The sequence below is a fragment of the Periplaneta americana genome, chromosome 10 (genome assembly GCF_040183065.1).
Source record: "Periplaneta americana isolate PAMFEO1 chromosome 10, P.americana_PAMFEO1_priV1, whole genome shotgun sequence".
Classification (NCBI taxonomy): Eukaryota; Metazoa; Arthropoda; class Insecta; order Blattodea; family Blattidae; genus Periplaneta; species Periplaneta americana.
The window spans coordinates 95,156,580-95,168,094 of NC_091126.1; the positions used below are offsets into that span (position 1 = coordinate 95,156,580).

Below are 11,515 nucleotides of genomic sequence, written 5' to 3' on the forward strand. Positions count from 1 at the left end.
TGAGGTGCATTTACCGGTTCAGGGGGATGTAATATGGACTGTACATGTTGCGATATTGTTGTTGAAAAGTCTTGTAGTGAAGAGTGATGATGGGAGGAGAATCGGTTTTGAAAGGAGTTTGCAAGAGCTTCAAGCCTATCAATGGGATCATAATTAAATGTACCACTTGAGTCTTTAATAGGTGTTGAATTTTTTGTGATAGATTTTCCTAACATTCGTTTTGTAAACGACCGAAAGGTTTTTCCTGTAGGCTTTATGTTTTCCACTGTGTCGGCAAACTTATTGATTTTGTAAAGTTCATATTTTCTTCGGATAGCACGTTGATACCGATAAAAAGCTCTTTTTGCTTGAGGATCCGCATAAAGTTGCCACCGTTTTCGAGCTTGGTTTTTGGCTTTAAGAAGATATTTTAGTTCATTTTTACCATAAGCGTTGTTATCCGATTTCTCAAAAGTCAATGTGGAGGACATTTCATCGAATGTGTCTATGATAGTGTCTGAAAATATTTTTATAGCAGTTTCTATTTCTGAAGTTTTTAAAGTCGGTAGAGTACCTGGGATGATTTGGTGCAAGCGTTTTGTGAAGCCATTCCAATCTGTAACTTTTTCTGTAGAAGGTTGATCTGATATCATATGGAAAGGGGCCTTGAAGGTCAGAAGTACTGGAATATGGTCGGAGTCAAGAGCGTTTAAGCAGATTTGTTGAACCGGGGAATATTTTGTGTTACATAAACAAATATCAAGTACATCTGGATGATGAGTGGTTATCCAGGGAAATCTTGTAGGTGCTTTTGGTCCTGTAATTGAGTAATGAAATTTATTGGAATGTAATAACAAAGTTTCACCTTTCGGAGTATTCAGTCTAGAATTCCATGATTTATGTTTTGCATTGAGATCACCACAGAAAATGAAATGTTTGTGATGTGTGATAAGCAGGGTCAGGTCGTTTTCATTGAGTTGAGCGTATGGCGGGTAATAAACAAATGCTATGAGTATTTCTGTTCCTTCAAGCTGGATGAATACACCAGTGGCTTCAAGATTCTGAAAAATCGGTAGAATGGCCGTTCGATATTGTATGGTATTTTTAATGAGTATAGCAGTTCCTCCTCCAGGTCGGTTGTTTCTATCTGTACGGATAACAGTATAGTTGCGTACACGAAATTTTATAGTGGGTTTTAGATGAGTTTCACTAATACATGCGAGGTCAATATCATAATTAAAGAGCAAGGCTTGTAGTTCGTAATACTGGTGGATTATTCCATTTGCAATGAAATTTAAGATGTTTAGTCCTCTGTGTTTGGAAAGCATTTAGGGGTCATTTATAGATTGTTGTAAATTGAAAAGATTAATGAAACCTTCAATGAATATTATGACCTTGGATATTGAGTCATTTGCATTTTGGATTTTATGAAGTGTTGTGCGGACAAGCTGAATTGTACGTTGAATGTTCAGTGAGCGTAAGATATTAACAATATCTTTGAAGGAGTCTGATATTGATTCAGATGATGTTGATGTAGCACTTTGAGAATTAAATGTTGACTGGAAAGCTTTGGTGTTGCCAGGATTAGCAAGTAGGGGAAAGTCACTGTGTTTCCATGTCGGTGGTGTAGAACGTTCTTCCTAAAGAATTCTCCTGTTCCTCATCTTCTCTTGAAGTTCCGCTTTCTTCTTTAGTTGAATTGGGCACTGGCTGTAGCTGGCAGTATGAGCACCGTCACAATTTGCACATTTAGGGTTATGTACAGGGCCTTTCAGAGGACAATCGGCGAATAAGTGATTATTTCCGCATTTAACACATCGAGTAGGCAAATTACATCGACGTGAAGTGTGACCAAAACCCTGACACTTATGACATTGTGTAATATACGGACGAGGTCTATATGACTCAATTTTTATGATATGATTGTTAATATCTTGCAATTGGTATATGGTTCGGGAGTGTTCATTATTTGGAAGTGTAATTATCCAGATGGGGATGGGACGTCGTGTCGGTATGCCATCAGTGTCGTAGCAAGGAACAGTAATTTGACGAATGTGTTCTATTTGGAAATCTAAGAGTTCAAGTTCTGTTTTGAGAGTAGCAGATTCTACAAAAGCTGGAAGTCCTTTCAGTACTACTTGTAGTAATTTAGTTTCCCGAGGTTCGTGAGAATAAAACTGAAGGTTTTCAGTTTGCAAGATATTATATAACTTGTCATAGTCAGCGCGGCAACTAGTTAAATATTTCATTCCTTCAGCAGAGTATGTGATTTTCAGTGGCTGGCTAAGTAGTGACTGCGGTTTTTTATTATTTGCAAAGAAATTTCCGGCTGGGATATTCTTCACAATAAATGGCGGCATTCGAGTTGATTTGGGTCTAGGAAAATCTGTGTTGTTGTTATCTTTTTGGTTTCCTACTTGAGGATTATTTTGGTTTTGTGGTGATATGTCGGTGTCCATTTCATGGACAAGAGGATCAAAGACATTTTGTAGTTTGATATCCGGATGAATTAATGTTTCATGAGATAGTGTTGTTTGTGTATCGGAAACTGAAGAATTCGGTTTGGCTTTGTCCGTATTTAGTTTCTGTTTCTTAACGACATGATCTCTTACTTTACTTTTACTTGAAGTTGCGTTTTCCGCGGGATTAATTTGTTTGCTAGTTGAATTGGGTACGCGAGTAGGATCACATAATGTAGTCATTGTAGATGTAGGGGTACTACTACTTGTTACAGATGTTGTGGTTGTTGTCGTATTTGAAGTCACTATGTTAAATACACCAGGTTGATTTTCGATTAAACACCAGTCTTCAGTATTTTGAGTCATTTTAACAGGCAACACGCTTGGCTCCGAGAGCCAAGCTAAAGTAATTACTACACAATCACTCGATTATGTTCGCGCACGTAACACAAAATGATGAAGAAATAAAGTTATAACTTAAACAAACACCACACAATGTCGTTAAACTTTTAGATAATAATATAATTCCACTAAATATAACTTGAAAAACCTACGCAACTACGTAAACACAAATCAGGGTGGAGCACTGTTCGATAAGATGCTTCTCCGATCAGCACTCGATGCGAACTCAAAAACAAGTATAGACTGTGGTCACAGTCTACTATATACAGTCGCGAAGCTTGAGGTAATTTTTTGCAAATCTCGTGATAAAGCGCTCCAAGCTGTTAGCAACTAGAAACAATAGACTGTCCACGGTCGACTTTGGACTGTGTCGTATTTCCATCGAGTGCTAGCTCGTTTCGTATTTCACATTGATGCTTGTGAAATGTTCGTTATTGGTTGTAATGAAAATGTTAATGGCTAAAATACAATAATTGGAATAATAATATTTTACTAGAGACGTAGACAAATTAAGTTTGTTTTAATGAAATTTATTGATCACGTTTTATTTTCAATTCTGGTGGGATTAATATTGCTTAGGCCTACTTTTTTTTTCAAAGGATATGTTTTTAATTATAGCTGTTAATTTTATTGTTATTTTTGTTTGTTACTTTACTAGAGACGTAGAAAAAGTCTGTTACAGTAAAATTTATTGATCACGTTTTATTTCCAATTCTGGTGTGATTATTATTGCTTAACCTCATCCCACTTTGTTAACTACTACAAGTACCGGTACACGTAAGTTACTCCATTAATTCATATTGCCATTATTATTGTTGTAAAGGGAAATGAAAATTAATATTTATTGGTTCCATAGTTAATTATCGCTATAATCTTGAATGAGTGAAGCGATTGTAGTAAATTTCAGTTCGTTTTGCACAAACAAAAATAATATTAACCTATTTCTTGCAAGTATCTTCGAGTTTATGGTGGAATTCAATATACTTCATTAAAATAATAGATTAACTTTATGCATTTAATATTTCAATAATGGAAGGAAGGTGTTAATTTTTCCAAAAGAACACAACGAAAGTGTAACATATTTTGTCGTCTACTAGGAGAGAGAACTTGCGTCTAGAGCCCACCCATTAAAAGCTTCTACTTGAGTAAGTAGTTAGAATTTCACTCACCAGGTGGCAGTGGTGTTACAGTTTTCGTATTAATATAATCTTTTGGCGCTAGATGGCGGCAACACTATGACTTTTTTTTTGTGGCCTCCTCATCGCCCCTTATAGCCATCCGATCCACCCACTTAAGTGCTCATCAAATATTATTATTAAATTATTATCATTGTCATTTTTTTCTTATTATTGTAAGATAAATGTCAACAATATACAATACATTTTTGTTTTTTTCCTTTTTCTTTTCTCCCATTCATGGGCCGTTTTCCCTCTATTGTCATTGATCTAAAGTCCATTGTTTTCTTTCCGTCTCCTTTTCTTTTCTTCTTTTTTCCTAAATGTATAGGTATGTATCCAATCGGCGATGTACACAACTGTGAGGAAGGAATCCCCACTCTGTCCCCACCTCCAGGCAGGCTGCCCCACAAGCAGTACCCTGCCGGTTATCACCTGTGAGTTTTTTTTTTTTTGGGGGGGAGACACTATATTTACTTTATATATTGTTATAAAAAATATGATGTTCTTCTGTCCATGGACTAAGCATTTTGTTCTTTCTTCTTCATAATTACTTTTGCAGAATTTAGCAACAGTTGAAACCTTAATAATGTGGGCTGTTGTAACATAGTTCAGATATCCCATACTGAGCCAAATAATGTAACTTCTATTGCGGTGTGGAGGAATAACTAAGAAGAGTACCATTCGTTTTACATCATTCGGGTTGTCTATTTTCGTTGCATCTTGAATGGTACTGTATATCCATGTCCACAAATTTGGTACACAAATAGTCAGTCTGTGATGTAAGGTGTCTATGTTTCCACACATTGTACATAGTGGAGAATGACTATTATTATGAGTAAATTTTTTGGCTTCAGTTGGTATAATGTCATTTATATATTTGTAAGCACTGCTTTTCCATTCCGTTGGTATCGTTGATATTTTAAAAGTTTTCCAAATTCTATGCCAATTGAAATTAGGAAATTTCATCATTATTGAAACAGGATTATTTTGTAGTGTCGATAAATATAAGTAACTATCCTTGGTTGTGATATAGTTTGCATTCTGTATCATGGAAGTTGGAAGGTTTTCAATTATTGTCCTAATTCGTCTGAATATAACATGTTGTGATAAACTATCGGGTATTGTGACTGATGTCCGGAATATATTTTTTGAGCAGGGCCCGGCATTTTTTTTGAACACAGTATAGACCCAGTTCCCCTTCTTCTATTGGTTTCCATAATTGTGTCTTAGCTATTTTATACAAATGCCCGGACCACAAGTAGTAGTTAATACTCAGTTCAATACGTTGAGATATCTCTACAGGCAAGGACAACACTTGACTGAGATACCATAACTTAGAAAGGCCAAGTAAGTTGATGTGCCAGACTTTCTGAAATAAGTTTAAATTTCGATATTTATGTTGAGCTAGAGTACATCGTATGTACGTCAACAATGGTGTCCAATTAAGTTCCAGCATTTTTATATATCTGCGTGGATAATCATCCCAAGTATCTTGACCCGATCGTTTATAGGTATCTCCGCAAAAGATCCGTCGATAGGCCAATTCCCCAGTGGTAATAATTTGGATTTTTGAAGGTTGATTTTAGCTGTCGATGCTAATTCGTAACTCCTAAGTATGCGTTGAAGGTCTGCCATTTGATTGGGGTGTCTTAATCGTATCACTATGTCATCAGCATAAGCTATCGTTGAGAATAAATTGTCTTGCGGTATGTAACGAGTTAGATGAGCCTGTAGCATCCTAATTAACGGTTCTGAGCAAAGAGAGTAGAGTAACATGGACAGTGGGCATCCTTGTCTTACAGCACTCTGAAGTTTAATTGGGTGCGTAAAGTACCCATTTATTTGTACTCTGGAATGTGCCTCCGTGTAAAGAAAATTGATGGCATTTATGATTAAGTTGAGTATTTTCATTCTACGCATGATCTGAAACATATATTGGTGATGCATATTATCAAAGGCTCCTTGGAAATCCAAAGATAATAGAGCTGCTTTCTCCTTGTTTCCACTTGCAAGCTGTATAATGGTGTCTCTTATTCCTACAAGACATGGATAAATATATAATAGGATGCGAAACTCACTGAGTTTCCCGTAACACATACTAGAGGCGCTGTTGTAGAATTGATCGTGCTGCCATCTATATGCGGTTAGAGGCGTTATTACATCTAGCAGCGCACCAGGTAGCGAAAAGAGTAACTACTCCGTGCATTCAGCAGCGCACCCAAGTAGCGAAAATAATAACTAATTACTCCGCGTATCTAGCAGCGCGCCTAGCGGCGAAAAGTTGAACTATATGCAGTAAATATTCCTCCTCCCCCCCCGCCCCAAACCCTCAATTTAAAATTTTTATTCCTCACATCATCTTTCACTGAAAACTGTTATTGGAGCCAATAGTTGGAAGAGACGGTCTATTTTACACTACCTTATAATGTAACTAATTAAAATACAGCCAAACAGGGACAGAAAATAAAAGAAAACAAGGTTAGATAATTGGGATTTTATTCTTTAGGTAATAGTGTATAGTGCACTTTAAGTCTGCAAAAACTAGTTACATAATTGAAATTACTATATTACTGTATACTATTTTACAATACATTCAACAACACAATTTTGACAAGGTCCATCATATCACTGTTTAACATACACTACATGTGCACTAGGGTTACCAGATTGTAACAATTTAAAAGCAGGTCATTTTAAATGAAAAAGAATTTTCCATATAAAAGCAGGGCATAATAGACTAACTTGATACTTGACGTGACGTCTTTTTACATTCTGTTATATAATTAGGTAATTTGTTTGTCTTTGTACAATAAAACTGATACAAAACTATTATCATGAATAGAATTGAAGTATACGGATTCTAAATTAGCTTTTACCTCATTTAATTTTCGGATTGTTAATACTTCTCTGATGACTCGACTTGTTTGAGCAAGGATTTTACAAACATAATTCCTCTAATGGACCCCAACTCAATAGTTACTCTCTTTTGTCCATTGGGAATTGGCAAGAAAGAAAAGCAGGACAATTTCTGATTTTTACGAACCCTGGCAGGATTCAGGACATTCAAGCGAAATCCAGAACATCTGGTAATCCTATACACACAGATACACTTACATATTTAGTGTGCAGTACATTGGTAAAGTCTATACAACAAATTGAATAGTTGAAATTGTGGGGCCCAGTCGGATAAGAGAAAAAGCCACATCTATATATTTATATTTTGGAATGCTCTGCCATCTGTGCTCGTTTACAGATGTAAATGATACCATTTGAATAATGTGTTGTCATATAGTTTAGTCAGAACATATTTCTTCACATTCCAATGAGATATCCTACGTATCGAAATTTATGGATTGTCCCCTTGTCTGCCTGGACCCATCAACTATTGGTTAGTCAACTGTCCAAAAACAGGTTTGGACCCTACAAGTAACACTCATGGGACAATCAGAGCAGAAGGTAATGAGTAAGAGTGGCCAATTCCTTTCTTCCCTCCGTTGCATACATCGCTGACTAGATACATATTACATTAATCGGATTTCAGATACTACAAAAAAATGTTTGATAATTGAAACTGTCATATTACTATCTACTATTTTGCAACACATTTTAGAACACTTTTCTAGGATCACATCTAAGGTTCTTAGACATTGTTGTTTGGCATACACATAACGGTAACGTATACAAAAATGTTGTATGTACTGAGGGTCAGAGTGAAATACATGAGCTGCATCACTTACTTGCATTATGTTGGGCAAAAAAGTTTACTAGGTGAACTGAAGGTATGTTAACCCCCAACTTCCAAAGTCAAATATCTCTCTCACATACACACACATGTACCACATACTGTAACTTTGCTCCCTACAATTACACAATATATTTAACATTTGCTAAAAACATTTTTTTCTGGGGCAAAAAAATAAATAAATAAATAAAAATTAAAAAAATAATAAAAAAAGCTATGAACTTTCCACCAATATGATATTATACCTTTTTGTTACACACAATATGAGCTATTTACACTACTTTAAAGACACTGCAATTTTTTCTCCAGTCTCTTCACCTTTGCTTTCAGAGCTGCCATTTTTAGTTTGTTGCTCCTGGGTGAAGATGAGAAGTGAGGACTCGAGAAAAGTTTTCGTTTTGCAACACCAGGACCTAAAGATTACGAAATTAACTTCAGATTAATCTAATTGCTGGGAACTATTTTAAATAAAAAATGAAACGTGACAACACCTTTAGCCTTGTTAAGTTAATGTAGGCCTAACAAAAGGCATGCAAGCTATGGATAGGCTATATAACATACTACAAAATTGACAATACATCAAAATGTGATCAATATTTACCAAGTTTGGAAGGAGGTGTAGCTGAAGCTGAAGGAAACTGTTCCATCTTGGATGTATTCATGTCAGTATCTAAGGAAATAAATGATAAATTAAATTGAAGCAAGAATTGAACAGACTTTGTGCTCCATTCATTTCAAACTGCTCTTAACTGTACAAATTATAACTCATATAAATGTTAAGTAATAGTAACAATCCAAAAGTTTAATGCTGCAACAAATTTGTGTTAATCTGAATTGTTCGTTGTAATGTAATATAAAATATTTTTTTGTTAATAGGCTGGGCTACAGAGGACAACTGACACTAACAGAAAGGGATAATCAGCAGAGGTGTTGGGATATTAAAGAGAAGTCAGTAAGAGGGAATGCTAGTGTACTTCGTGTGTCAGGATATCAGTTGCAATATCGATCGGCTGGTTCAAAAGTGCGACAACTCAAAAAAACAAGTTTTGAGATATCTTCAGTTGAAAGTTTCAAATAAATCCCCTAAAAAGGGACAGATTTGTGGTTCATAACCACGACAATTAGAATTGAGTCAGTATTCAGGACGAGTATATCACGATCTTCCAGTTTATTATTAATAGATTTCGAAATGTAGTAATAATGAATTAATAAAGTCCATAGTTATAATTACTTCTAAAGCTGTTTATTTCGTTTTTATTCTTTTTGGTTGTAAATATGACTTATCTCAATATTGAATCGGCAAGAGCTCCGAAAGGGGCTTTCAGTAGTATAAATAACTAAAAAATGGCACTTTTGAACTGGACGATCGATATATAACAAGATAAACACCCTGCCCTGTAGTTAAGAGGATTTGTTATTATTCGCTACTGTAAAAGAATGAAGTATGAAAATTGCAGACATATGGCAGGGGGCAATTAACTTAAATGATTACTAGCATGTTACCAGGCTCACAAGACAGTATCGCTTACCTTCAGCTGTGGGAACCACATTGAATAGGAGCGATGGTTGCTGATAGCCCCTCAGCTGTTCACCAATCATACTGTTCCCTGTAATAATCACAAAAAAAAAGAAACATAATTAATTATGTATTTTGAAACATGTAATGTAAGAACAGCTGATGAGAAACTAAGGCATTACTTGAAATCCATAAACTTGACTAAGTGGAATAATTACCTTGTTGGCATGCATCTTTATTCATTCCGGCATATGCCGTCGAAGCAGTAATCTTTGAAGCTGGAGTACTCATAGGAGCAGGAATTGTTTGAGGCATAGCTGCCAAGCCTGCAGCCTACTCAGTTGCAGCTTGTAAACCTATGAGACTACGCGTACCTGAAAATAAAGAAAAGAGTAATGAAATCGGAAATTTTAAACATGAATGACATAAAAACATTGCTAGTGTACTAATTACCTTCAGCAGCTGCAGAATCAATCTTCGCCCTCCTAGCATACGTCCGCAAAGTCTTTTGATGCCTGAAAGTTGGGGTAGACCCCGGTGATAAGGTCGCTCGAGGCATAACTGGTCTAGATGGTGGGCTCCAGATTTTAGGGTTTGATGGCACCACTAATCCATTAGCATGAACAGTGGGCACTGCAGTTTGCTTAAGTATCACTTTTTGTGAAGAGCTATAATAGTCAGACTCAATGAAGTGGTCAATGCAGATTCTCAACCTGTGTGTGGCATCTGCGGCAACTCGATACCGGTCCTCTAGCCCACAAAATCGGAGCCACTTCCAACACCTAAAGCAATGGATTATAATTACTAATGAGATAAAGTAGAAGAAATATTGAATAGAAATCATGCAAAAATTGGGGGAAAAAATAAGTTATCTGCTGCATTTGTGTTATTTTAAGAGATGTCTAATGCGCATCACTAGGTGGTGAGTGACCATAGGAAAACTGGTAGCAGCAACAGATATTGGGTACAAACTAAATTAAATATTAGGCCTAAGCTTATTATTATTATTATTATTATTATTATTATTATTACTACTACACATGATTGAGAATTTCTCCAGAATGGCTAACTACATCAAAGAAGGCATAATTTTATTTTCCATAACTGTGAGATGTTTATACTAAAAACCACGTGGTTTTAGTTTGCAGCCATGTGGCCTAATGCTACAATTCAGGTTTACGAGGTTTCATTTTCAGCCTTCTTGCTCTTTTTCGTCAATATTTCACATTTCGTTACAGTTTGACTGAATTTCGTAACCATCTAAATTTATACTCCTACTATAATCCTAAATAAATTAGCAGAAAGCAATGCACAGCTCGTCTAACCTACTTCACCAAAAAGTACATTGTTTTCAAGTGTAAGGTTTAGGCTACACAGGACACAATAATAATACTAAAGCTTACCTCATAGGTTCCTGAGGAAAATAGAAAAAATGCTTCCCTCCCACAGTATTAACAGTCTTGCATCCAGGCGCTGAGCATCTTCCTCGAATCTTTCGCATTTTTCTGGAATCCATCTTGCCTTCATAACGCTGTTGGCTAGTCATCGGCCAACGTTCTGACTACTTCGTATCGGAGAGTGGAGAACGCTGGTCCTCACGTAGTTCTATGATTTACCACCTACGACGTCGGGCGCTGATCACCTTATTTCAGAATACCGCATCTAGATCGTGCTGTCCGCAGTTTCGCATCCTATTATATATTTTTCCATGTACAAGATTTTCTATAATCGATTTGCCAGGAACGCCACATTTCTGTTCATTTCCAAGGAGTGCCGGTAGATACGGCCCAAAGAGTTTGTAATATATAACTAGAGACACCAACGGCGCTAGTTTCGCGTACAAAATTGAACCGCTGTTCGGCCGCCATTAAAGGGAGTTGATGCTTCGCCGGGAGTGCGAGCAGTTCGTGCTTATTGAGGAGTACGAATAAATATAAGTACACTTGAAGGGAAATAATAAGAAAATGGTGAAATACTGCGCCGCAAATAATTGTTCGAACATAGCTACTATTGTAGGATGCCCAGGAAAGCATGCATATCTTAATATTTGAAAGAATGTTCCAAATGCAGTTCCTCCTTTGAATATGTTTACAGAATGTCGGAATATTTCTTGGATAAAGTTTTTCCAGAAACAAATTAATCAGGTTTACAAGGTTGGTTTCAACAGTGTCTGTAACGGTTAGGTGCCATCATATTACAGTGGATTATAATAGCAGAGTGCACAAGAAAATCCTCAGAC

At 36.2% G+C, this 11,515-nt stretch overlaps 1 protein-coding gene across 3 annotated transcripts; it reads right to left on the minus strand.

Moving 5' to 3' along the window:
- Positions 1 to 6,496: 6,496 nt before the first annotated feature.
- Positions 6,497 to 10,981, minus strand: LOC138707905 (uncharacterized). 3 transcript variants are annotated; one of them, XR_011334433.1, is made up of 6 exons: positions 10,680 to 10,981; positions 9,730 to 10,058; positions 9,495 to 9,650; positions 9,290 to 9,367; positions 8,362 to 8,430; positions 6,497 to 8,173 (listed from the first exon to the last, which is right to left on the minus strand). XR_011334433.1 is itself a non-coding variant. In XM_069837949.1 (6 exons), exons 3-6 carry the CDS (start codon positions 9,589 to 9,591, stop codon positions 8,043 to 8,045), a joined length of 375 nt encoding a protein of 124 aa, XP_069694050.1. In that variant the 5' UTR covers positions 9,592 to 9,650; positions 9,730 to 10,058; positions 10,680 to 10,980; the 3' UTR covers positions 6,497 to 8,042. The 3 variants fall into 3 exon arrangements, 2 of the variants coding, with proteins under 2 accessions (XP_069694050.1, XP_069694051.1); XM_069837949.1 differs by having other exon boundaries at positions 10,680 to 10,980; XM_069837950.1 differs by lacking the exon at positions 9,730 to 10,058.
- Between the last annotated feature and the right edge of the window lie 534 nt (positions 10,982 to 11,515).

Excerpts from the sequence above, each read along its gene's own strand:
- LOC138707905 (XM_069837950.1), bottom strand. The coding sequence starts at position 9,591 with ATGCCTCAAACAATTCCTGCTCCTATGAGTACTCCAGCTTCAAAGATT. Across the intron at positions 8,431-9,289 it reads TGTGGTTCCCACAGCTGAAG|ATACTGACATGAATACATCC; the intron begins GTAAGCGATACT and ends TTATTTCCTTAG. Across the intron at positions 8,174-8,361 it reads TACACCTCCTTCCAAACTTG|GTCCTGGTGTTGCAAAACGA; the intron begins GTAAATATTGAT and ends CGTAATCTTTAG.